This window comes from Strix aluco, chromosome 6, assembly GCF_031877795.1.
Source record: "Strix aluco isolate bStrAlu1 chromosome 6, bStrAlu1.hap1, whole genome shotgun sequence".
Taxonomy (NCBI): Eukaryota; Metazoa; Chordata; class Aves; order Strigiformes; family Strigidae; genus Strix; species Strix aluco.
In genome coordinates, this window is record NC_133936.1 from 19762297 (window position 1) to 19788503 (window position 26207).

Sequence of the window (26207 nt, forward strand, 5' to 3'; positions counted from 1 at the left end):
ACATACAACTGGACTGCAGATTGGCAGTGGTGAGCGGTATTTCCTGACCCCAAAGCACAGGGTTAAGTGATCAAGATTTAAAAATATTTTCATATTTCCACCTACAAATGTAAACATGTAAAACGTGGATTTGATTTTGCATTTAGAAGTGTATTCTGGTTTCACCCCCGTTTAATAACATTTTGTTGGAAATGTATGTGTGTAGGAGACCACAGAAGACCACTTAAGAGAACTTAAGAATGTGCAGCAAATTGCTACAGTAAAAATGGCTACAGTAAAAATAAGTAAAAACATATTTGTAAAAAACGTTGTATTATTTTTACTGGCCATAATTTATAGTTTCCCAGTCTACTTATCCAGATTACATTCTTACTAATAATGGGGAACGACTGCCCTGCTCTTAAGCTTGATTAGGTTTGGAATGATTTAACTATACCTTTCACTTGCTACAAGATCTTTTTAATCTGTTAGAATTTATTTTCAGTATTTTAATGTATTAGACACAATGAGTACATTCTGTTTCTTGGCATTGGAATGAAATTCCTGAAAGTATTGGTTTCATGGTATTTTGGTGCTTTGCAGGGTATTTATGGACTTTTTAATAGGACCAACCCTCCCCCCAGCTTCTTAGTTTTCCTTATTAAAGTATAATTTCAAATCTTGACGTGCCTGTATTTTGAAGTTGTTCCTGAAGTCTCCTTTGCTCATTTAAAATAATTAGATCTCCATGGAATTTTGCATAACTGGAAGCTATAGCAGTATGTCATGTGCTTATCCTGGACTCTGTTTTATCATTTATATTAATTCTGCAAACTGCATTCTGTGGATGTTTTTGAAATGTATCATTGATAATAATCTCCAAATAGTGCGATAGTCATCCATTGCAGCCTATTTAGGATAGAAACTGTATCTACAGAGGCAAATAAATTGGTGAAGAATGCTTGCTTGAGAAAGTGTGTGTTTAGGTCATTCCATTTTGAAACAATGATATTACTGACTGTTTTTTCACTCAAAGGACATAGAGCCATTAAAAGTCCTTCTTAATTTAGAGGGACTAGGGAATAATACTCCAAACGAATGTATTAAGGAAGTGAAGTTCTTCTGTAAGAGCAAGAAGTGCAGCAAGGTAGAGATACAGATGTGAGAGCAGGGAATTGGACTGAAGTGATACGAAAACTTAAAACTACAAAGTATTTTGCTTGTTTAATGCCCCCACCCCCACCCCGGGGTTAAAATATACTTGCTGATGTTTGGACATATCGCACAGATTTGGAGTCATTGAGTCCAGTGGCAGTGTGCTGGTATCAACAAGAAGGTTTTTTATGCTGCCTTTAAAACTATACCATCCGTCTTCAAAACAAGTGGACTGCAACTGTCTGTATTTGAAGAATGCTGTGTAAAGAAGGATCTCTCTAACTAAAGAATTCTTTCCCCTTGACTGTGCATAACACATACACATCCGTGAGTATGTGTTTCCCTATCTTTAAACATTCCGTTTTACAGAACTTGATGATAAAGATCTTATAAGGAAACAAAGCTCTCTGTATGGATGTTTTAGGAACGGTGTTAACTAGCAAGTTGGGCAAGAAGCCCAATATTTGTGTCATTTACCAGTTCTAAACATGAATTCTCACACTCATGCACATATTCAGCTGTGTAGTGATTTTACTTATTACTGATTGCTGTCCTGATTCCACACTGCTGACTTTTTCATATGTTATAGTGCCAGTTTTTAAGGAAATGGCAACACTAGGACAAATAGGATATCGTGGCCAAACATTCACAAATGGTAAAACAACGCTAGAAGCAAAAAGTACTTTCAGAGTGGGTTGAAGGAATTCAAGTTCTTTTGTCCTACATTAGTCTCCCTCCCAAGAGGTGATCCTATTCTCTGGTCAAATTCTTCTCATTTAGTACTTGAATTCATATACCAAGTCATTGGGCCTAATGACCTGAATTAGGGAAGGCTTAGTATAGTCTAAAACATAAAGTAACATTGCACAAACGTGTAATAGCTAACTGCAGGGTCACAAAATACATAGCTAAACGACTAGCGTTCCAAGAATATCACCATGTGATCATTCTGAATAAAGACTGTTTGAAGGAGTTTGCTGGGACCAATATGAAAATGTGAATAAATCACAACAGTGCCACAGTAATCTGTTAAGAGAATTTAAAATAGAGTCATAATTAGTCCCAACCAATTCCTGTAGAGATGGGACCACCTAAGAGGGAGTAGTAGGAAAAGTGACCATATTAATGCAGTAAAAGAGAATGGTTATGCATTACTTAGAATGGCATTTTGGAGAGAAGCAATCCCAACTATGGTTCTTTTTCTCTCTCCCCTCCTCTCTCTGTTGTAATGAGCCTTATAAATAATATGACTTGTTCATATTGTTTCTTGTTTCCTTGCAAGACCGTATTTATTTTGCCTTACTTTTCAGTAAAAGTTACTAATAAAAAAACATTAACATGATTGCTGTTAACAGTACTGTGATCAGGGTCTTTGGTCTCATGACAATTTCTTTCAGTAGAAGCTAAGTATAAGTAGAAGCTGATCCATAATTCTGGTAAATTCCAATAGATTGTTTAGTAAAATCAATATAAACTACAGAATAAGCTACATAATGCTTTCCATTGTGCCATACTGATTTCAGTGTGACCCTAAAAGGGAGAGCATCCTTTTCCTCAATCATTTAAAAAATGTATATGCCAGTAAGAGATTACAAGATGGGACTGATGATAAGGTGGGGAAATACTGCTGTTCCCATTTTATTGAGGGGATCAAGTTTTTTCTTATGCCTTTTGCTCTGTCACTGGGCACCACTGAGTGTTCCAGTTATGTCTCAACCTGGCTGAGTAGAGGGGCAGAATCATATTTTCTGGTAAGGAAATTTGTATTGTCTGTTAACTAGTCAATCAAATACAGGAAACTTTGGACAGGAATCCTTGAAAAGTTGAGGACTGAATGCACTGAAAATTGTAAATACTAATGTTTGGTAATCTTATGGAGAAGAAAAACTTTGAACTTTGAAAATAGTTTTGCTTAATTCATAGCAGTTGTTTTAGTGATGAAACCTCCTGTTGTGTTGGAATGTCTTACATGGAATCTATGTCCCCTGATGCCAGTTGATGTAAGCAGACAATAAGTCCTAAAGGGAAAGAGTAAGCTTTAATATTTTGAGCTAAGCGAATTTTAAAGTAACTGAATAAAAAGATACAATCTAGTAATAATAATAAAAAAAGGTAAATTATGGGAACATGAACTCCAGGGATTCATAAGTTGTGTTTTTAGTCAACTCACCAAAAATTATTTCTTAATTTCTAGAGGAAACTCAGAGCATGCACAGAGCTGTCAAATGTTTTCAACTGATGCAGCCAGCCACCAACTGATACAAAATATTCATCTTGGTGCATTGAATGAAAATGTAAAACAGGCATTAAGTGACATGAGGGAGTGTTGAGGTATTGTAAAAATTTACTAATTTTTGTAATAGCTTTCCCATTTTCCCCCAGGCTGCTTAAGTAAAACAAAAACGTATATAGGAGCCTTCAGCACTTAAGATTCATCCATTTGTCTCCTGATAACATAATGAGTTCACTTGTTTAAATTCTCTTTATTAAAGATTTTATGCAGGCACACAGCGTTATTAAAATACGTGCAAGAAATCATACCCATATGGTTTGTATCCACATTTAATGCAATTAAAACTATTCTAACAAAAGCAATACCAGTTTTATGTCCCAGTCCTGCAATAAGAATTTTCCAGGAAAAGCACTGTCACTTTTATGCCTGAATTCTGCAAGTGGGACAGCAGAGAAATACCTTGTTCTGGCATTAGTAAGGGGAGCTGCAATTGAGCAATTCCATTCAGGTGTGGAGTCTGTTTGGAGATAGGAATTTGTATGGTGGAGACCTGATGTCAAGGGGATTATCTATGCTTCAGGGGCGTTTCTGTCTGAAAGTTAGTCATGCATGCCAGCTGATGTCACTCTTTAGTTCAGTTTTTAAATGTATTTAAGTGTTTATTTTCTATTTTCCTGCTAAGGTTATCTGAAATACTTTAAACCTGGAAAAAAATAAATCAGACTTCTCTTTCCCCTTTTCTTTTCCCCATTGTTCGTCTAATTTTTCTAGTTCTGTTCCAGGAATAAATGTTGGTGAATATAAAATTTTAGGCTTCGTGCGTGTATGTGTGTCTTAAACAGCGGTTGTGCATATCACAACTTAAAATTTAAATTTAGGCAACTCTTAGTATATAAGAAAGTGGAGTTTGGTTGTTGTTGACTGCCATGTAACGTTTTTAATGGAGTACAGTGAATGATCATTATAAAAATCTAGTATGTATGGAAAATGCAGAACAATAGTTTCGTAACAGCGACAGAATATAGTGATTTCTTATGGTGGTGTATATTCTGTTGAAGATTATTCCTGGATGCTTAGATTCCACGTGGCAAGCGTAGGCCTAGTTCTGTGAGTGCTACTAAGGATGAAGTTCAGTGTCTGGTAACTGTGCCTGGATCTTATCTTTAGAATATCAGCTGTGGTAGTTGTGCCAATACGTGTCAAATAGAGAATTTAGATCATCAGGGCAAAGGATTTAGTGGAGGTGGCTGCATATTGCCAGTAAAGTTTACCTAACATATGAAATGTGAAACATATGAAAATGAAAAGCTGTCTTGGCATTCTCCTTTTGTTCTGGAAGGAAGTGATGACCTCTTTCTCCAGGAGCTTGGTTGCCTTGTTGCTTTCACCAGACTTGTCCCCTCTGCTAGAGCTCAGTGTACTGTCACCAGTCCTTCTGCATGTAGTCATGAGTGAATTTCTTACTGCTGCTAGTGAATGTCTCACAGTGACTCACTGGCTTTGGTTATTGCCCAGTCTGCCTTCTGCTCTCCTCCTCCTCTTTTCTGACTGGTTTTCTATTTTGTAGGGTGCAGATGTGCTGAAATTTCTCAGTCATCTAACTTCTAATGCAAAGATGCATATTTGCTGTGGATGTCAGGGAGAGATGTAATCTGTGCTGTCAGAAGTAGTTACTAGCACTGCCTTGTGTCCTGAACATCTACCAGCAGCAACCTCAGCACAGATCTGAGACGTGCTCTGGGTCCTTTTCTTGCCTGCTTCAACAGATAAGAAATGTTGTTTCCTTTTTAGTATCTTTTGCAATTGGTGAGACAGGGATTAAATTTACGTTTTTAGCAATGTCTGTATCATCAGCTATAAAAAAAATTCCCTGGTAATCGCTTAGACTTTATTTCCCTCATGGGCCTCCTTTTATGTCCATAAAAATGTCATTATCAATTTCTAGTTTAATTTCCTTTTAATTTTCCTGTCTTTGCTTGGCTACACTGTACACACCTGTAGCTCTCTAATTTAATATAAGAATGTACCTTTATCTTCCAATATGCACAGCATAAAATTTCTTCAGGTGAACTGAAGAATCTCTTATGCTGTTCAGTCATAGCAAACAAGATTCAGGCTCTTTGGCTCTGGATAATGTTGGTACCTGCTTCTATACAGAGCTGGGCAGCAGGGATCCTGTAAAGTAAATTGGTTAAGCCCTGGAACTGATGCTGTTCCTGTGATGGATGCTCCTGCCTTCCCAGCATGTTCATCACCATTAACATCATCTTCTCTTGGTTTACAGTTTATGTATTTGGGATAGGCATAGTGATGTACGCTGATGTAGCAGGCAATTGTGGAACAAAACTGCTCTTCTCAGAAAACAGCAGGGAGTTAAATCATTTCCAAGACACGAAGCACCCCATGCTCAGTAGCCCTCACTTTGGCAGATTGTCTGTGTTAATGAAGGCAGGGTTTTCTGTGTTTCATCAGGTTCCTAGTGCAGTTCTGTTCAGTTTGAAGTTATGTGTATTTATAATTTCCAAGTCTCTTGTCAGAGGACCTCTTGATCAATCTCAGCATGAGACTGCAGATGTCCTTCAGGTATCTCAGTTGCCATGTGTTTCCCTGGAACATTCCACAGGATCAATTTTTTTTCAGTATATCATAATTACTTCTGTGCTCAGTAATTTTATTCTTTATAATAGTTTCTCTAAATCTGCCCATTGCCAGCAACAGGCTTACTGGTTGATTGTTTACAGACTGCTTGGAAATCTTTCTAGAAGTTGACATCGTATGTGTGGTCTTCCAGTTCAAAGGTGAGTTCAAGTAATCCAGTTCAAATGTACCAGAAGTGATTTAAAGTAGGGATGTTACACACCACATTGTATCTCACCTGTAGAACTTGGGATAATAAACTGGGTTTTGTTGACTAAAATATCTTGTGAGTAATTCTGTTGGAAGGATATGCAAATTTAATACCTCTTCATTTCTAGGCTGGCTGGATCTCCACAGACATGTAATGCAGCATAACAGTAACAAAAAAACTGAGGAAGCAGGAGCACTGACAAAGTATTTAAAACACAAGACAGACAAATACAAGATAATAATGTCACATAAAGTTTCCATTTTTTCAAAGGACAGATTAAAAAAGTCATCACACCTTTGCTAATCTTTTATCATTCTTTAGCATGAGCATTACTTTTGTGATTCAGGGTGATGAAAAATGAACAATAATGAGAATAATAATGAATAAAATTTTCAAGGGAATAATAGTAGTATCTATTAATGAAACTATGCACAGGATTTATTGACTTGATCTTTACGCTTTTGAAAAGGAGACATTTCTTATCTTTCACTTAGTTAATTAAATGTCACCTGCTACTTCCCCCCCCCCCCCCTTATTTTTTTTTTTGCAGATGAATAATAAATGGACATAGAGTGCTAGTTAAGCTAAACTGGCCATTCTGGTGATTGTGAGGTGAATGGGCTTCCTGACTGCCCTGTGCAAGTCAGATCCACTGTTAAAGCGAGAAGTGGGGACATTTGCTTTTTCTGGTTCTCTCTTCTTTTCTCCCTTGATGAAAAATTTTCAGTTTAAATGTAAGCTGTACGATGAGATGCAGTTTCTGTCTTTAGTGGTCTTACAAAAGCTTTGGGCCTTTTTTGTTTGAAGGATAGACAAAGGTTCAAGGGAGACTTCAGTTCTGTTCTTCTGACTTCCTATTATTCCTTCTAGTCTCTCACTGACTTTTTCTGCGCTCTGTCCCAGTTTAAAACATGCTCATTCTGTTTCTAAGCAGAGGAAAGCTGTTACGATATGCACTTTTTAAAGTATTCTGTTGCAGTCCAGGGCAATGCCATAGTTTAAAATAAAAATTACCTGGAATCTTACCTAGCTCCCGTCCTGCTGGGTTCCCATTGACTACACAGGAGTTGTGCAAGATGCAAGTTAATGTAGGATTTCACATACCTTTTGGGGAGTAACATCTTTGTTTGTCATGATCCAGTTTACTGAGAATTCCACCACTTGGAAATGGATTTGTAATCCTCATGGGTTACAAACCTGTTTCCTCAAGTTTTGAATTCTGCCATATTTACATCAGGAGATGAAATTACAGTGGAGCGTAAATGTTTCAAACAAAATTATTACACATAACTTAATCCTTTTCAAAGTGTTGGTGCCCCTTTGTTTTGTAAGTGTGCATATTTGTGATTTTACTAGCATGTGAAGTGACATAGGGAATAGCGTGAGTGACAGGGAAGGAGTGGATTTCAATTAACTTTTTTTCTTTTTTTTTTTTTTTCATTCTCAGGCAGGTCAACTCCTAGAACTTTAATGTGCTAGCTGAAATCTGCGGTTCCCATATATAGCAGACCTGATTGCACCCTTATTTGGGGATCAAAAGCCCTTTGTAACTTCCTGGCATAGGTATGGTTTAAAATACATTAGCTGGCCTCATTCTGTTTATAGTTCTTTGCCTTCAGAAATCTTCAACTTGAAAACAGTCATTGGTAAAATTAAGTATGAGACATATTAGCTGTGATGTTGGGCTTGGAAAAGAATAACTGGGCTTAAAATAACAAAACAAGCTCCTTAAACCCCGAAACACTCCCTTCCCAAGAACCAAGACATCTGTATGTCCAAAGATGCAGAATAACACTTGACCAGTGATGTTATTTACTCTCTTGTGTACTGTATCTTGAGAAGAAATAAGCAATCAGTATGCTATTCTGGCAAACAATCCATAAATACGATTAAAATTCCTGGGAGAATAGGGCTCAGATTAGTCCAGTTCTACATTACAAAAGATTTATTAGTGTATGTTGGCATGAACTTCTAATATAGTTACAGAGTGTACAAGTATAAAATGCCTCAACCAATACTGCTTATATGAACTTGGCATGTAATATAAGCTTTAGTGGATTAAATCTTTTCCTAGTATTAACTATGTCATAGCAAATCATCCTTATCAACTAGCATTTTAAATCACCATGTAGTTTGTTAAAAAAACTAATGTATGTCAGAGAGAGTATATGTAACAGCTTCAGATAACAGAAGTTTCAGGATATCTGAAAGAGCCACAACCAGCATGGTACTGTTTCCTTTCTCTTCTTCTTTTTGATTGCTTTATTGGTGCTTGTTTATCTCTGTGCTTTCTGATGCTTTTCATGCTCTTACATCAACCCATGTCCGGATTGCACTTCTTTTGGTGTTCTCTGTCCTTTCCTTCTTCCCGTAAATGACATCTGCATTCTGTCCAGCCTCCTTTCTGTGCCATTCCTGTCACTTCCTTTTTTTCTTCAGGTGCAGAACTCATCTGCTCCATTATCTGGTCTTCCTTTATTTTCTTGATGTTTCTGGAATGTCACTGGTCTCAGAGAACCTGGAAGTTGTCTTTTTACCTCCTGTTGTTCTCTCCAGCCCACAGAAATTTGTTCCCTTGTTTATTAACACTGTCTCATCTGTGGTCCTTTCAGTGGAGACTGTTACCTCCAGCAATATCCACTCTGAATTTGGGTCAAAGAAGTTGGCACTTCTGTGCTGTTGTTCCTAAATTCTGCCTGCTCCTAGCTCCTTATTGTATTTTATTTTTTTTTTAAACAATAGAATTTCCTTCTGCCTGCCTCTAATGTTTTTATGGTGTGCATGCACACAACTCTACCTATTCCCATCTCTCTGACTTTGACTTGCAACTTTCTTCCATTCATAATTTCTCACCCTTCAGTTTCCATATGGATAACTATCTTAACTCTGTAGCTGCCCTGGTGCTGCTGTTTCTCATTTAAATTGTATAGCATGTGCCAAATCAGCTATGCACTTGAGCTGGTCTTCTCTATGCACTGTTCTCCGAGTTCCTTTTCTGTGATAACTATTTGAACTTTTTCAACATTTTTATTCTGTCTCCACAAATAGGACTTTGTAAAACTTCTGTTTTGTCGATCTTGATGACTTCTTTTCTGCTCTTATTTCCTTTGTTCCTCTGTTACTTTCCTCTATCAGTTTATCCCTTTAGGCTCTATTTTTTTGTTCTCATACACTTCCAAACCCTTCTGACAATTCATGGTCCTGGCTGACTCCCAGTATCCACTTTCTCAGTTCCTAATGCCATCTGCCATGCTTCAGAGATACTGCTGACTATCTCCGGTGAAAATCTTTTGATTCTGCTGACTTTCTGTATTTCTTAATCTCTGGGATTTTTGTCATCTGTTATGAGTATCTTTGCTTGCAGTTTTGCCTGTTCTGTATTTTTTATTAATCATACAGCCCTCCATTCAGTTTATCTATTCCCCCCTCTCTCCATGTGAACTTCTTAAAGCTAACCAACCAACTAAGGGCAAAATTCAAGCTTCCTCCTCATTTACTGAAACAGACATTAAGATTTTGTTTTGTAGTCTTTGAACTGTTCCAATGAACATATCCCTGTCCCTATCCACCTTCTGACCTTCTGCTGTTCTTTTTTTTTCATTTCTGTTTCTCTCCTTTAATTCATTCCCATACACAAGAAATATGTCTGAGCCTCTTCATGGTAAAAAATCCAACCCAAAACAACTTCAGAAGTTTTCATTCACCAGATTAATGTCCTATCCCTAGATCTCCTTCATCTCCTCCCCCCCTTAGTATGCTTTGTACAATTGTCTTAATTTCTTGTATTCTAATGCCTTTCTAGAACTGTTCACTTCTGGTTTCTGTCTTTTGCACTGAAATTTATCTCACTAATGTTCCACTTGACTTCTTCCTGGAGGAATTCCAGGCTAGTCCTTTATTCTCCTCCACTCCATCTGTCATCTCTCTGCAATGCTATGTTGTAGTCTTCACCAAATTTTGTTGTTCTTAGGCATTTGTCATTTTGTCCTTGTTGATTCTCTTTTCAGATTCAGTTTCTTATTGGGTGGGTCTTCCTCTCCCCCTCCTCCTCTTTCTGTATGTAGGTGTGTATTTAGATCTCTCAGGGATCCATCCTCAGCCTTTGCATCCTCCTCCACACCTTACTTCAGATAATGTAGCTATAAGCATAATCTTTCTGAAGGCATCACTACTTTACCTTTTAGTGGTCTTCCCCCACTCTGGTTAAACTCTACCTATCTCAGAAAATTTTCTTCATTTTCAGTGGTCACCTGAATATAATCATGTCAGAAAGAATTAATGGGTTTTCTTTTCTTTCCTGATGTGTCCTTCTTGCTCTATGCAGCTCTGAGGTCTGACAGTTCCTATTTGTCCGTGTAGCTGTAAATCAGATTGAAGGCCTGCTCATCTCAACACAGTGACTGTTATGATCTCATCTGCCTATCTGACGTTAATACTTACAGCTTTGCTTCACTTGATTACCGGTGTTAATATCATCTTCACTTATCACTCTGCCCACATCACTTGCTTTTTAAAGTCTATTTACTCATCACTTCAAATACAAACTTCTAGTCTTTCTTTTAAAAGCTTTACAACTTGCCTTCTCCTTTCCCTTCTGAGAGAGAGATTTTACCACAAAGTTGAATCTTGTGTTTGCTTTACTGGCACTATTGGTTTTGATTTCCCAGTTGTTATTCATTTTACAGTCATTAGTGCACTTTCTCTTACTGTGCCCAATCTTTGTTGGAGCTCCTCCTCAAAACTCCTTCTGGAGTCTATAAAGTTAAGTATAACCTGTTAATGACTGGGCAAGTGTGTTAGTTGTATGGATCTTAATATACTTAGGTTGCCAAACATTCTTAACCTGAGGCTATTTATTGTTTGTATACCTACAAGCTATGATGTGCCCTTTAGATTATATGACTATTGAAATATTTATAAAGTAATTTATTTGAATTGCTATCACATCATGCATATATTTGCAGTGTGTATGTCAATGGAGCCCACAGACTCTATTTTTCTTTCTCCACACATGCATGCACATACGTATTTAATAACAATGCTAGTTAAAGAAAAAGTAGGTAGAATTTGCAAGTACAAGGAAGGATGCTTGTAAAACCAAATAAAGATCAGTAGATTACTATTATTTTTTTAGTACCTACATTGAGATCCTGCCAGAAGAGGAGCAGCCTATTGTAGTAAGCCTGGTACAGACTTCTAATAAATGAAATACTCAAGTAGCTAGCAGCATAATGTTTAAATGATAAGAATTTTCTTTCTTGTGTTCACCACAAAAAAATCCATTGTTTAATAAAAGGAGATGGTAAGACAAGGAAGGGTTTGAAGAGCATCTGCTGGATATTATTTTTCGTCATTGTACTTGTAATTGTTTTCACTTTAGAGCAGTGTAGAAAAATACAAATAATGATATGTAATTGAAAAATTTCATTACTTGTGTTGTGCCAGTAAAACTTGGTATCTAGTAATTTCTTCCATTTTCTCAAAATACTGAACACTGGGGACATTTAGATCAAGGAGATGGAGTTTGAAAGGTGAAATTTAATGTGATACTAGCTATCTAGTAAATGCAGAAATAAACAGGTAAATACTATGCCTGTGAGAAGGGTTGAAAAAAAATTTTGCTTTGGAAAAGTTTCCCTGTCAAAACAAGAATGCAATCCTGACAACCTTTCTATTTCAAATATCATAGCTACCTCCACCAAAAAGACTCCCAAATTCCTAAAGTAGACAATAGTTAAAGGTTAGCTAATATCCTTCAAAGCTCTGATGGAGATCATTGTATCCTCCCTTGCTGTTCTCTGTGGCTGCATACAAGTCTATCAATTTAGTGGCATTATGAGAAAATTGACAATGAAAATAATAATGCTCTTTTCTAAGAATAAAATCCTTTCATGTAGAAGCACTGATAAAACACATATAAACTGGTAATGCAGTGTTCACATTTACTTTCTACTCTATATTAATACTTGTCCCTTTCCTTTCCAAAAGTGATGTTCTGTAATTTCAATATAAAGCACACTGTTAAAGTCATATCTGTTTCTAACTTTCAGCTTGTTTTTATTGTCAAATATCTTGACTAGTCTAGAACAATAGGGTCATGGAAGCGAGGATGTTCAAAGCTTCCAGATTACAGCAGACAAGGAATTTGTACAAGTCTAATTCTTAGATCTCCGAAAGATGGGAAGACCAGTTGAAATGCTATTTATAGTACCTATTTACCTTTGATTCTTTGGCAGTACATTTCAAATTCCTGAATGTATATCTTGTGTTCTTGTACTGTCTAGACTTTTAAACTATACAAATCCCTCATTATCTAGTCCACTGTCATGATCACTTTCCCAATACGTTTTGAGTGAGTCTTTGATATGAAAATTCTCTTTACAGTGCAGTATTTCATTCCCTGGGCACAAGTGATGCACCAGTAACTTCAAACTTGGTGTCTGAAATCTGTTTATTTGCGCTGTTATTCCTCAAAACACATTATCAGTTTCATTATCTCATTTCTTTCTTTTCTGCCTTTCCTTTTTTTCCCTTCACTGCCTCTGCACTGTTTACTGCTTTTCTTAATCCCTGTGTGAATTAAACTACCTGAACTTTCAGATAGCAGATCATATCATCGATGGCTTGGAGGACATAATTATTTTTTATCTTCTTTATGAATAGAGTGGCTCCTAACTGTTTTCTGTGGCATTGCCCTCCCCGGTCACCATGACTTACTGATGACGTGAGACAGATAAAGAATGAGAGCAAAGATCATCAGAATGTCGTTGTCTAATTATGAGGTGGGGAGTTTTTTCTTGTTTTATGCTGTGACTATATAGACAGTGCAAAAGGTCCCTTCATTTCCATTAGGGTAGCTGTTCGTTTGCATGCAGCAGAACATTTCTGGGTGATACAAATCTGTGGTTTTCAGTCACATCAATTACAGTTGCCTTGATAACAAAATCACTCATGACAACAAAATCATGTAGATCAAGCTAAATCTTTGGACATGAGAAGTACTGGGTCATCTGTTCTGGATTTTCTGCTGAAGTTACTTCCTGAAGATAAGAGATGATTTGGCAACTCTTCAGACTAAACCCTACATTTGAATTAATACATTTTGGTCAAGAAAGACTTTGTCAGTTGTCTTCAAGGAGGTTATTTATAAGTTTCAGTTTAAAAAGCCAAAAAAACCCCAAACAATCTTATCTTCTGGAGGATAATAGATCATATGGAAGATGACTCTGAAGGGCCACAAGGAATCCAATTTAATCTTTGGGCATGCAACAGAAAATTGTATAGTATTCTGAGTTAATTTTTTCCTGACAGTGGATGACAAAAGGACCATGCTATTTTTTAACACTCCAGTTGGATTTGGTTCAGCCAGGCTACCTTCACTGCTAGTAGAGGAACAATATTACTGGTGTTGGCAAACTTATTTGAAATGTTAGCAGTGAGTTTGGCTATGTAGGAATGGTCACACTCAATCAAACTAAGAGTCTATCTAGTTTACTATCCTGTCTTTCCAGATAGTCCTAATTGGATTGTCCTAAATCTCAACAATTTTCAGCCCATCTTCAGTGACAGTCAGTTTACCGAAGATCTTGCTTATCCTGTGGAAGTGCCCATCTCTTTGCATTGACTATTAGAAGAGTTGATGGTGATGTCATCTTTAGTTAAGGCAACTTCATTTAGGTGCCAAAAGTTTTATGGAATTAATCTGATTTTAGAATATCTCTGTCCTGCAACATTCTCCCTGCTGCCTTGATTAATCCTTGGATTATGCTTGTAGAGAGCGTTTGTCAAATACAACTGAAAATAGTGGGTATGTCTGAGAAACAGAAGAATCACTGAACATTATATGGGTGTTTCTGAGAGAGGGAGTTAACTTATTATTGACTATGGCTTGCGATGTCAACAAAAAGGTGACATTTTGAACTATGGTTGTCATACATTTGTATGTAAAAGCTGCGGATGCCAGACTACATCATTTTTGTGGCTGTAAAGGAAGAGAAAAAGTCCTCTCCTGCTGTTAAAATAGGTTGTGAGAAGTTGGTCGTGACCTCTTTTCGTCTCTGCACTTGCTACTTCCACATGAGTAGCTACTGCAAGAAGACTGCCTTCTATGATTCTTCTCCCTGACCCTATTTCTAGGTAAAGAAATCTGAAACGTCATCTTTTCTAAGGCTGAAAGCAGATCCTTTGAGATGGGAAGCATATCCAACTTAAAACCCAATATATCTTACTGTTGATTTAGCAGTTAACATAATTTACTTTTTTCCATTTGCTGCCCAGCAGCTAATATCCTATTGCATAGTGGGCTAAACTCAGCACGTTTAACTTCTAACTACACCTAAATAATGCTGTCCTCCTGGATCTATTCTCACCTGGCACTGGGCCAAGAGAGAGAACCCAGACAAGCTAAAAGTAAATCTCATTTGGGCTTTGGATAAGGTCTTCATATCCATCTTCATGCTGTTGGACTTTTCTGTAGTAGCTGACATAGCCGTTGCTATGAAGTGAGAAAAGAGGATTTCACAAATGGGACTGCACTAGGATGACATAAGACATTGGAATAATAACACAGAGGGGAAAAATAACCATGCCTCAGCTTGAAATCTGTGCTGTTCTCACCTCCATAACTTCTAAGTATTTGACAGTGTACTACAGAGAAATATGAAGCAAAGAGAGTAAAATCTCAGTCATACAGATGTGACCCAACTTCTGCATCCCTTAGCTAGCAGCAAGGAGCACTGTCTTTTATTTATTCAGAGGTCTGGCTGAGACTAGCAATTGAATAAAGATTAGTTTACAAATCCAGCAGATGTGATATGATAGGAAGGAAGGGGAGAAGTTATGAGAATCTTAATGCGACTGAAAATGTTCAAAGGTCACAGTGACCTCAGTGCCTTGTTCAGGTTTTGTAAGGCACTTGCATCATTTAGGTATTCCTGTTAATTTTACTCTGAGGCATACAAAACATGGGAAGCACAGCTGCAATTAAATGCAGGTGCTTAAAACAGGTACCAGAATCCAGAAAAGATTTAACAGTTCATTATTTCAGTATGATATATATCCAATGCTCCAACAGGTTTATCTAGCCCTTTGAGTGGGAATGTTGTGGTTGGTGTTCCCCCGTCGCCCTGTTTTGTTCCTGCAGCTATTATTACAACAGGGTCCTTTTCTGGTGGGAGAGTGCAGACAGAGAAAGTGGGGCATCTAGCCACTGCAACAAAATAAGTTACTATTTTGCCTTGATCTTCCGTTTTATCGTCTTTAAATAGAAATCTTGTCTTCAGTTGGATAGGATGAAGAATAGATAAAGTAATATATTTGCCTTGCAAATGTAAGAAACGTATTGTTTATACCTAAAATGGCTTTTCTAAGAAAGAAGATTCCTTATCAGATGATAAGGAAGTATTTTAGTGATTATGCATTCATTTATACATCAGTTCACAGTAGCTGTATTGTGCATAATGGTATATAAGCAGCACAGGATGCTTCAATGTAGATAAACGCAGGAATTACGTGTATTAGAGAGCATTTTACTTGTCTGTAAAACTGCTTTGTTTTATTCGTGTGTGCATTTTCTGCTTGTGTTTCGTCTCATTAAATTTATAACAATAGTATGTGCTTAGATTTAATGTCTACAGTGATCATCTATGTTTATATGTGATAGGAATTGAATTATTAAAGTGTGCTCAGTCTCAGGTCAGTAGCAAATCAGTTCTTTGGAGCCAGTGCTGATTAGTGCAATTTTTAGCAGCATTGCAGAAGATGGTATTTCTTTATTGAGTCATGCTAAACAGTATCTTGGCTTTTGCTATAAAAAGAGAAAAGAGGGAAACAGACAGAGAAGGATGCTTTTATGCATATGACATGCAGCCCTGGGGAAGATGCAAATCTGGACTGAAAACTAATTGCTTTCTACATTGTTGCGTAGCCTGAACTATGTGGAGTAGAGCTGACCAAAAGGAGTGTGTGCTTTATGTTAACTAGTAGTGATTACTGAAGAAAGCTGCGGCAAAACCAGTACAATTAAAGGGACACTTTTAAAAATAATCCTTCAGACCTTACAGAACAGACATTATTGCATTATAAATGTATTTTGATGGGTCTTCCTTGATAGGTGGATAGAGAGGAAAAGTATGATGTAGTGTAGCTAGTGGAATGGAAAAACAATTATATTTAATCAGAAAGATAAAATTCACTGTACTTTCCATCTCAAAATATTGCTAAATATGATTATATGTAATATAAGCAATTAAACACAGTGATATTCAAAAGGTTGGTTTGTTTTTTTTTTCCCCTGTGCTTGTCTTCAGAAAGAGAAAAGAATTGTAGCATCTAAATTGTGGGCATTAAATCAGTTCTGTATGACTGTGTCTGTTCAAGGACAGTTTAAAGGACAAGGCTGAACATGGCAGTCACCAGTGATTTGCCTCCTACAACAGGGAGTCATCCATCTACATATAATAGCTTTTTAGCCATTTAGGTTAATTGTCTTTACAAGATATTTCCAACATGCTCTTGGCAGCTCCTGAGTTCAAATAACTCACTTTTTTATATCTTTAAGAATGCCATCTTTATGAAATGGCAAACTGAATTTAACAAAATGATCTTAAAAATACAAATATTGTGTAATGGGTCTGTGAAATAAATACAACACAAAGTGATAAAGCTGGAATATGTTCAGACTGAGAACATGGTGTGTATGTGATGTCTGGATAAATGTTTAGAATTTCATTGCAGACAATTTGAAAGGTGAATACACAAGCTTTATACCACTAACTTATGATAAAATACATAAACTGAAATGAATATATTACAGAGTGCCATCTTTTAAGTATATGTAATTATTGATAATATAAAATAACTAAAATAATTCTATATTACAGCTTTGTATTGTTTATAGGAATGCAGTATTTTATGCTGACAGGCATTCCTGAGTGCCAGATGGCATTTGAGAATTATGTAGGTTGTTTAATCATCAATAAGTGGCTTATATGGAGAAGTAATTAATACCATGATTATTTTCTTTATGAGTCAGCAGTTGTGTCATATGCGTAATTTTTAGTGCGGAAAAAATCAAAATGGCTTCTGCTCTGCTATATATTTTACAGAAAGTATGTCGATGCTGAAAAAGGATTCTTTTTGTTTATGTTGTGATTTGTGCTGTGTGTGTATTAAGAATGTAATTAAAAAAGGGAAAGGATTTTACCTGAAGGTTTAAAAAACCTGAAAAGTTTTCTGGAATACTAATACTCTTTGTAGCTGATTTTTGCGTTGTATTTCAAAGTAAAGCAGTCATCCAGTTTATTGAAAACACTGACCAGGTATCAGAGACAGAAAATAAAAGTAGTCCAGTGTGAAGAAAATTAGGTAGAAAGAAGGATTAAGAAAATAAATAATTCCTAGTCCTCCATGTAAAATGAAAATTTTAGTGTTAGCCATTTTGACTTGTCTGTTCAAAATATATTAGCACCAAATATCATACCAGGGGAGCAGAGTACCTACCAAGGGAAGGACAGCGAGACATATTCATTGCAACTATTTAATAATTTCCTATTGTCCTAACAATTTCCTGTTTCCTAATGTATATTAATTGTTATACTATTATTCAATTTACTGTAGTGATCAGCACAGATGATCTTCAGTAAATGTGCAATATTCGGGTAGCTTTTGTGATATATGCAACAGTGTCTTTTAAGATCATGTATTGTTTTTCCTTTTTTGGTAAATACATGCAATAAATGTATAGATAGGTTCAAATCTGTATATTGTCACCTAGACTTTAATCTACCTTCTTGTCATCAGAATATGAGGGGTATGTCCTAATTCCGTCATCCAGAAATATGCTGAAATTCTACAAGAGTATGTGTTTACGTTAGCACATACGTATCTAAAAATGTGTCATATGCCTTTGTATGGATCCACCTTTGAAAGGAGTTACTTTCCCCTTCTTTCCTCTCAATCATCTACAACATGATGAAAGCATAGACAATTTATAAGAGCTATAACTAAAACCATCCAAAAACATCTGTCATAAAATGACATTTCTCAGCTTTTCTAAATGTGTAGTTTCTCCATTATTTAAATTGATCTGAGGTGTGGAAGGGCAGTGCACAGTTCTGGGAGGTGACAGGTTTAAGAATCAGACTCTGCAACACGTTATAATCGCAGTTAGGGCTGTATCATAGCTAATGAGAGTCAATTTGGGACGCTTTCCAGGAGGTCATTTATCTACCTTTGGAATATCCTGGGTAGTGAGTTTTATCAATACATCAGTGGAAAGGCACTTCAGGTTTTGGTTTCTAAACCATGGGCCTTTCTATTACTTCTAAGCAATACACTTACCATCTCTGGCAACAGCTGCAGCCTCACTTTATACTCTGATAAGCAGGTTGTTGATCTAAGCGTTGAAAGTAAGTACTCCTAGCACTCATGGTGACCTTCTTCCTTCATGACTGCATACCAAAAAGCAGAAGCCAAATGTCTTTGAAGGCAGTTTATTTCCCTTTAAATTTTGTTCAACTTCTAATACATGTTTCAGTGTTGCAATGTGTGGTTGCACTGTAAAGGATGGGAGAGGATGACTCTACTGTCTGCTTTTCTATACTCACCACTGTGTTTAAATTTATAGTACGAAGAGACAAAAATAGTAACAACTGTAGTTATTAGACTCTTTCATTAAAATAGATTTTTCCTGTGAAATATGTGCAGCAGATGCTGCTGTGTGATGAAGGTCATTTCATTTTTCTCTTACATTTTCATTGGAAAATGTAAGAGGTGAAGTCATGGGCTGAGTAGAGTTGTTGAGCCCTGGTCTCTAAGGAGGTTGTGGTTTCCATGTGAAAGCCTCAGCTTTTTCTTACTCTTTTATCCCAGATACATTATTTCTTTTACTGTGTGTTTGCTGATATTTTATTGCTTTAGGGAAATTGTTTTGTGCCTACATTTCAGGTAAACCATTGAGTGATAACTCTATAAAACCATAAAATATTAACAAATATAATTAAAAAGAAAGAGAAATGTTAGGTTGTTTATAAATATATGACAGGTTTATTGCACTCTGATTACAGCTTCACAGAAATACAATTCCACTGGCATCTGTAGCATTGCTCTTGAATTAGTCCAACAGAAAGCCAGTCCAGTACATTTATTTTTATGTAAACTTTGTCCAGTTGTCAAAGCTGTGCACTGTAAAACTATTACAAGGTATTAATACATGTTGGTTTCATGTCAAAAACACATTTATGCCTAAATGTTGATTTTTATCAATCTGTTGTCTCCTATCATCATCTCTTCACAAGGGTGAACCGCGCACTTTTGTAAATTGAATGATTTAGCACTTCTGCAGTGATTTACAGTTATAAAACGCTGTGTGATTATTAATTATGGCACAGAGCAGCCTGGTGAGGAAGGTAGATAAGTAAGTATTATTATCCCTATTTTACAGATGGGGAAGCTGAGGCACAGAGATTAAGTGACTTTCCTAAGGCCACACAGCAAGTCAGTGGCAGAGCCAGGATTAGCACTCGGGAACTTCCTGGATCCCTCTCCCATGCTTTAAGCAGTAGACCACAGTGTTCACTGGACTCAGCAAGCAACTCATTGCAATAATGGACAGTTCCAAGGACTTGTACCTGGTCAGTGTGTCCACACATTTGTTTGCAGACTGCTGCAGTATGTCAGTATGGTTTGAATACGTCAGTCCTAGCAGATTGTGCACTATGTAAAATTTCTGACTTTCATAATCTTCAAATGGGGTGAAAGGAAGAAGCTGTAGAATTCTGACCAAAACATGGCATGGCTGTGAAAAACATTTAGTTTTCATGTCTCATTCTGATCCTGCTGAAACAGATGGGCAGTGGATTCATATCTTTGAGAATGTTAGTGTGGAGGCTGGTGGCTGCTTGGTCCGTTAAAAGTCATCCAGGGCATGAATTCTATCTTCTGTGACTGTCTTATGGTTAGTCTTGCCTATATTTCCAGTTTCAAACTCTCATTTATTGCAACACTTAAAAATAATAATGTCATAGTTTTCCTGACATGCTAATAAAAAGCATTTCATACTAACTATGAAATGAAGTTAGTAGTCTCTAGTCATCATGGGAAAATGGAGCGGTTCTGCCCCTCTTTTTACTTGTATTGCGATAGTGTTTACATCTAAATGAGATTAAGACCTAATTGCACTAAACTACTAGTGATCCTTTCCCTCCCTTCTCTCCTCCTCCAAGGAGGCAGTACAGGAATCACAGAAGTTACTCCTAGACTAAAGGCAGTGTGACTTGTACTGGTAAATGCAAGGTGGCTTTCATAGTGCTCCCTGGGAAGTGAGAGTGTACAGTGCAAGGCCTGTTTAATTGGACTTTGCTCAGAGTTTGACAAATGAATTGGCAACAACTCCCAATTAAGCTGTTTTTCCCTGTAATATTAATGGAATAAACCCACTTCTGAGAATGAGGCAAGGCTGAGACTTGCTGTGACATTACAGGAAGACAAGGCAGGGAAGAAAAAGATTGCCAGAAGATGAAAATTGAACACATGGGAAAAGAGAAGTTGCAAGTGTATGAGCATATTTTGATAAATATTAATGAATTAATTTGTATTTAGTTTACTTAGATAATCTGTAAAGGCTTTAAATTGTCCAGCAATTTAATATTTCCCCCATTGTAAATTTCCCCTAAAATTGCCTCCATAAGGACTTTTCAGGATCAGTAAAATACTGATGGCTATGTCTTACGCTAGAATAGTACTATTTCTGATGTGGCTGTAATACTTGGCCTTTGGCATCCTGCCTAACCATTCACCCAGCGGCATGGCATCATGCCAGCGTGACAAACACACCCAGTTATGTCTAACTGCTTAAAATAATGGATTCATTTTACCTAAGATCATCAAATGGTTTGTGCGAAATTATACTGCCCCGGTACATTTTAATAGATTATTAGCTAATTCTAAATTATTAAAGGACAGAGCAGTTTCAACAGAAGGCCTTTACTCAACGTCAGATTTTAGTTACATACTATTATCTGCAGAAAGGCTCTAATAAAGACATTGTAAGACTCAGTCTCTCTAACAGCCCAGATGCTTGATGCTGACACATTCCTAGGATTTTTCTATATAAGATAGCTACAGCATGACAGCTATTTTTAAAAAAGAGAGGAGCCTGAAACAAAAACTTGTATCCTGAATGCACGACATCCAGCTCTAGATGTGAATTTTTTTGCTTGGGACATCTGCTCTTTAAGGAGAGGTGCTCATGTAGTTTAATTTCTTGTTATACTCTATTGCATTCTATATATAGATATATATTTAGCATGTAACATTGCTATTCAAATCCTCTTGCTTCAGACTTCCAATAAGAAACCTATTTTATGTATTGAAATCAAGCAGTTCCAGTTCTAGTATCACTTACTAATACCCTTCTACTAATGACAAGTAAATATATATTCACGATCTATTAAGATGTTTTTGTATAATTTATCATTTTTTCTTCATCATCAATTACTGGAAACCACTCTAAATCATGCTGTGAAATACAGGCTGGATTTAGCAACTGTTTTTTTGCAATTGGTGATGCCAAACTCATAGTGAAGCCAGTATTTGCGTTAGTACAGAATCCAGTGCCCTGTTGCTGAACTCCCAAAAGATTTCTCTACTTAGGGACATGTGATTTTTTTTTTTTTTTTCCATGTCAGAAGTGACCAAAACCACTAATTTTTGTAGCTTTTTTAGCCTGAGCAGAATATACTAATTCATTACATAGTACATTTACAGTGCAGGAGAGCATGTAGTTAAAATGCGTGTACGACTGCAATATAAAATGAAACATGAAATATATGTTCCTGAGGAAGAATAGCTTTTCTGTTTTCTGCTATTAGTGTGTGCTATCTACCTTTATTGTGATTACAGCTTGGTGTTTATAAAGAAAAGCAAAAGCTTTGCAATTCACCAGTAAGTGAAGTCAGTTGTTTTCATGGTATTAAAGTTTTCTTTCTTATTGTATTGCCAATGAGTATCATTCTCTAGCTTTGTCAAAGTATAAGGAGTGTTAGTGCTCATAACTTGGGAATTCTGCATGTAGCTCAGGATCCTGGACTAAAGACAAAAATACATGTGCAATCCCTTTCTTCAAGAGTACAGGAATAAAGCTGCCTCAACCAGACATTTTCTCTCTCATCTCTTTCATTGTCCTTTTGACTCATGTTTTCCAGTAACCAGTGTTTACTCATCATCTTGCAGGTTTTAACAGGAGAACTTCTTCATGTCCAAGTTAGCTGTAATAATACCTCAGTAAAAACTGATGGATAAGGAATATATTTTAATAAGGAAAATGATATTCTTAAAAACTTTTTTGTTCCCGAGTAGGAAGAGTAAATAAATAAATAAATGAAGTGTCTTTGTTTTAGTACTATACAATATTGCCAATAGTTTCCAAATGAAAAGCAGCTTACCTGTCCTTTTTTCTGTTTTGCAGAGAAATGATGAAGAAGCTGTTGTGGATAGAGGTGGAACTCGCTCCATTCTCAAAACACATTTTGAGAAGGAAGATCTAGAAGGTGAGAGATTATTTTTCTGTGCATTGCATTGTCTCTTTCTTCTGAAACTACTGAAATGCAATTCCAATGTGTAAACTTACTGATTTGAGTAGGGATGCAAAGAGAGTGAACAAGAGAGTAAAACCCAGTATTACTCTTTTCTTGCAGTGGTGCTCAGATACAGGTTATGGTGGAAGTAGTTTGCTCGTTTTCAGTGATTTATAATCAAATCCTGTAAACATGCATGTATGACTTTAGATAAGTCTTTCTACCTTTAAGTTTCCAATTATGTAAATACAAGCAGGATGGATGATTTAGTACTTATAATGGCTTCTACACTTTACAGTTCTCATGTAGTTGCCTAGCCACATCTTCAGCTGAACAAAAATTTTCTAGAGTGTCACAAATCAGATATTTGATAATATACACTGCAGAAACCACCTAACATCACCATGTAGAAGAAAGTAAGTAGTTGTGAGAACTTCTTATGATAGTAGCCTAATAATTTAGATAGTCTTTGAAAGAGTTGCATTTCAGTTTGTTTAGTGGATCCCAAACTTACTCTGGTTAGTACTGTACTTACACACTCTTGTACTGAGTTGTGTGATCTCCCCCCCAGTCATAATCATTAGATAAAACAGAATTTCTGTTGCACATATGATATCCCACCCCTGAGACTGGAACTTGCTGATTTTAATTGTTAGCTTCTTGTGGTGGGACATGGAAGGTTCTTGTCTTTGTAGTACAAAACCACAGGAACTAGCCAAAAAAAATTACTAAGATCTGGGGTGTATTTCAACATCTGACATATGAAAAGTTACCTGCCTCAGGTCTAAAGAAAAGTATCTCCACTGTCCATGAACCTGAGGTTTCTAAATGCCTATCCTTGATTACTTCATCATACATTTTTTTTTTTTTCCTTTTCTTTCTGGCTGTATGAATTTCGCATTCTCTGCTGCATGATGGCCATATTGATGATTTCATGTGAATGTCAACATGATACACAGCAACTCCCTGTTATTGCTTCCCTCAGCAGCAGACATGCATTTTGAAAGGGGCCTGTCTGTGTTAGTCTGTATGAGGTTGTTTCTCATAGAAGGATGTAAAATGTCATGCAGCATAGCATGTATGAGGTAGGTAGCGCTCTGCTCAGTCTGGGGCAAGTGTGAGCACATGAAAGGGTAGGTCTCAGGTAAGATGTTTTCAGGGCGGCTTTTAGGGTTTTGGTGTCTCCAGGGGTAAGTGGTTGCCAGTGGATCAGGCTGGCAATGACAATTTTGGACTTAGGCTCACAATCCTCCTCTTTGAATCTCTCACTTAAGTCTTCTGTAGTCTTCAGTCCTTTGATCACATCCTTGGACAAAGTGAAACTATTGTACCTGGTGTCCTTAGAGAAACACCTGATAGAACAGTGGGGGCCCCCTGCCTGCCCTTCTCCATGATACTGTCTCACAGAGTTTTTGTGGGGTAAGCCTACGCAAAAAAATGTTCTTTGCTGAGTCATTTTACTGTGATGGTAAGGTGGCATTTTAAAAACGGACAACTTTCTGGAGAATGACATCTTTAAGCTCAGTCACATGGGTAGACTCAGGTGTTAAGGCAATCAGAATTACTATAATGTTCCACATGTGACTACATGGAACCTAAAGCCTCATCTCAAAACTTGAACAAGTATGTAATTAAAAAACTATTTAATTACTGTTTTTCCCCACCATCCCATATGTGTAGAGTGAAAATATTCTTTCAAAAAGCTGCTCCTAGGATCTTACCAATAGAATAGGAACATGACAGTGCCCCCCCTGCCATGTTTCCATCAACTTAAACTGTTTAGAACATCGAAAAATTCTGTAGTTAGCCAATGAGTCTGCTTTTCTTTAAAAAAAAAAAAATCACACTACGTCATAATGTTCTAACAAAACAATTATTCAGTGTAGAATCCTCCATAATGCAGTTAACTTTCTCAGATAAATTTCACGTCCACTCTAAGATCAGATCAGTGTGTCTTTAAATACATAATCACTGCATCCAGAAACACCAAGCGACATAAAAAGATTTGAAGAGATTGTAAATTTTAATATCCAGTTGCTGTTAATAGCATGTCCATTTGTTTCACAGCACATCTAGGCATTTTTCCATCTGGAAACGGTGGATGTGACTCACAAATGTCAGTCACTGTGTTATTCTTATCCAGTGTACATTGTGTTGGGTTTTGCTGAAAAAGTACCTTTTACCTAGTGGCATAACTATAAAATATGAAATTGTATAATCAGGTGCTAATTGCATAGCTTAGGAAAAATAATATAATTATATAATTAATATGTATTATGTAATTAGCTCTTTGACAGACATTTAATTGGGTTTATGTTTTAAAAATGTAAATAGCTAGTTACTGAATATTCTAGCAAAGACTAGTTTTGACAGGGTTTAAGTTTCAGTAGCAGCATATTAACAACATTTCAAAAACTGCAATTCATGTGAAGAACTAAAGGTTGTTTAAATCTGAAAATCAGTATCAATTTCTTCTGATTAAATCTTAAAATTGTAAGTATTTTGCTATTTTATTTTTATTTTTAGACTATCAGCATTCAAATGCTAGAAATACTGATTTAAATGTGTACAAAAATTTCCATCTGAAATTTCTTGGCCCAGCAAATACTTGTATTTGCGTATTTTGGGGCAGCCATTGTACAAATATGTTGCAAGTACATCTCTTGCTGAAAGTATGAAAATATCATGGTGATTAATGCTGCCTGGAAGAACATCCACAAGACTAGAATTTTGCCTCAGTCTCTCTAGAGTGTTTTCTTTCCCTGAGCACTGTAGTAAAAATCTGGAGAGATAGGACAGGAGCTGCTGTTCTTATGGGAACGGAAGAGATGTGGTGGTCATCTTAGTGCCAGTAATGATACTCGCAATGTGTACTTCAAATTGTATCTTTTTACTTAAGCTTTGTAGTGCTTTAGAGGTGGATTGTTTGCAGAGCTTTGGCATTCAGATTTTCAGCATGAATGATTTTTCCACGTAATTCATTTGTTCTGAGTTGTAAGGTCAAGATCATTCACTAATACCAAACAGGTCATTTGTCTGACTGTTGCATAAATGAAGAGACAGAGAAAGCATTTCTAACAGCAAAACAGGAAGCCTGTCTTTTCTGGTTATAATCATATATTTTGCATGTTATCTTTCAATGTGTGTACAAACAAAATTCCCACTGAAATAAATATGCTTGTATTTTTTTCAGTGATGGAATTCCTAAATGCGAATTGGGCACTGATTCTGGATACTGAAGTATTCAATTGCAAAAGAACAGGTTGTACATGTACCTGTACTGGGAGCAAGTAGGCAAGTTTCATAAACAGATGTGCACATCAACAAACAGTTGCACTCAGCACACTCCATGTTGTTGTCTCTGACTCTCTGCCATTGCTTCAGTGCATGTTCAGTAGTACCAGTTTTCTGACAAAAA

General features: G+C 36.6%; 1 protein-coding gene across 7 annotated transcripts in view; it reads left to right on the plus strand.

Annotated features, from left to right (window-relative positions):
* Positions 1 to 26207, plus strand: part of SLC4A10 (solute carrier family 4 member 10) — a 162209-nt gene that overhangs the window by 40016 nt on the left and 95986 nt on the right. For 5 of the 7 annotated variants that reach the window (XR_012623780.1, XM_074828972.1, XM_074828970.1 and 2 more), the window contains exon 2: positions 22681 to 22762. Coding sequence is in view for 5 of the 7 variants with exons in the window: in XM_074828972.1 (XP_074685073.1) it covers positions 22681 to 22762 (82 nt within the window). In the remaining 2 variants the exon portion in view is untranslated. Of the gene's footprint in view, positions 1 to 12982; positions 12998 to 19700; positions 19847 to 22680; positions 22763 to 26207 lie in introns of those variants that run through there. The other 2 variants (XM_074828973.1, XM_074828974.1) reach the window with 2 other exon arrangements.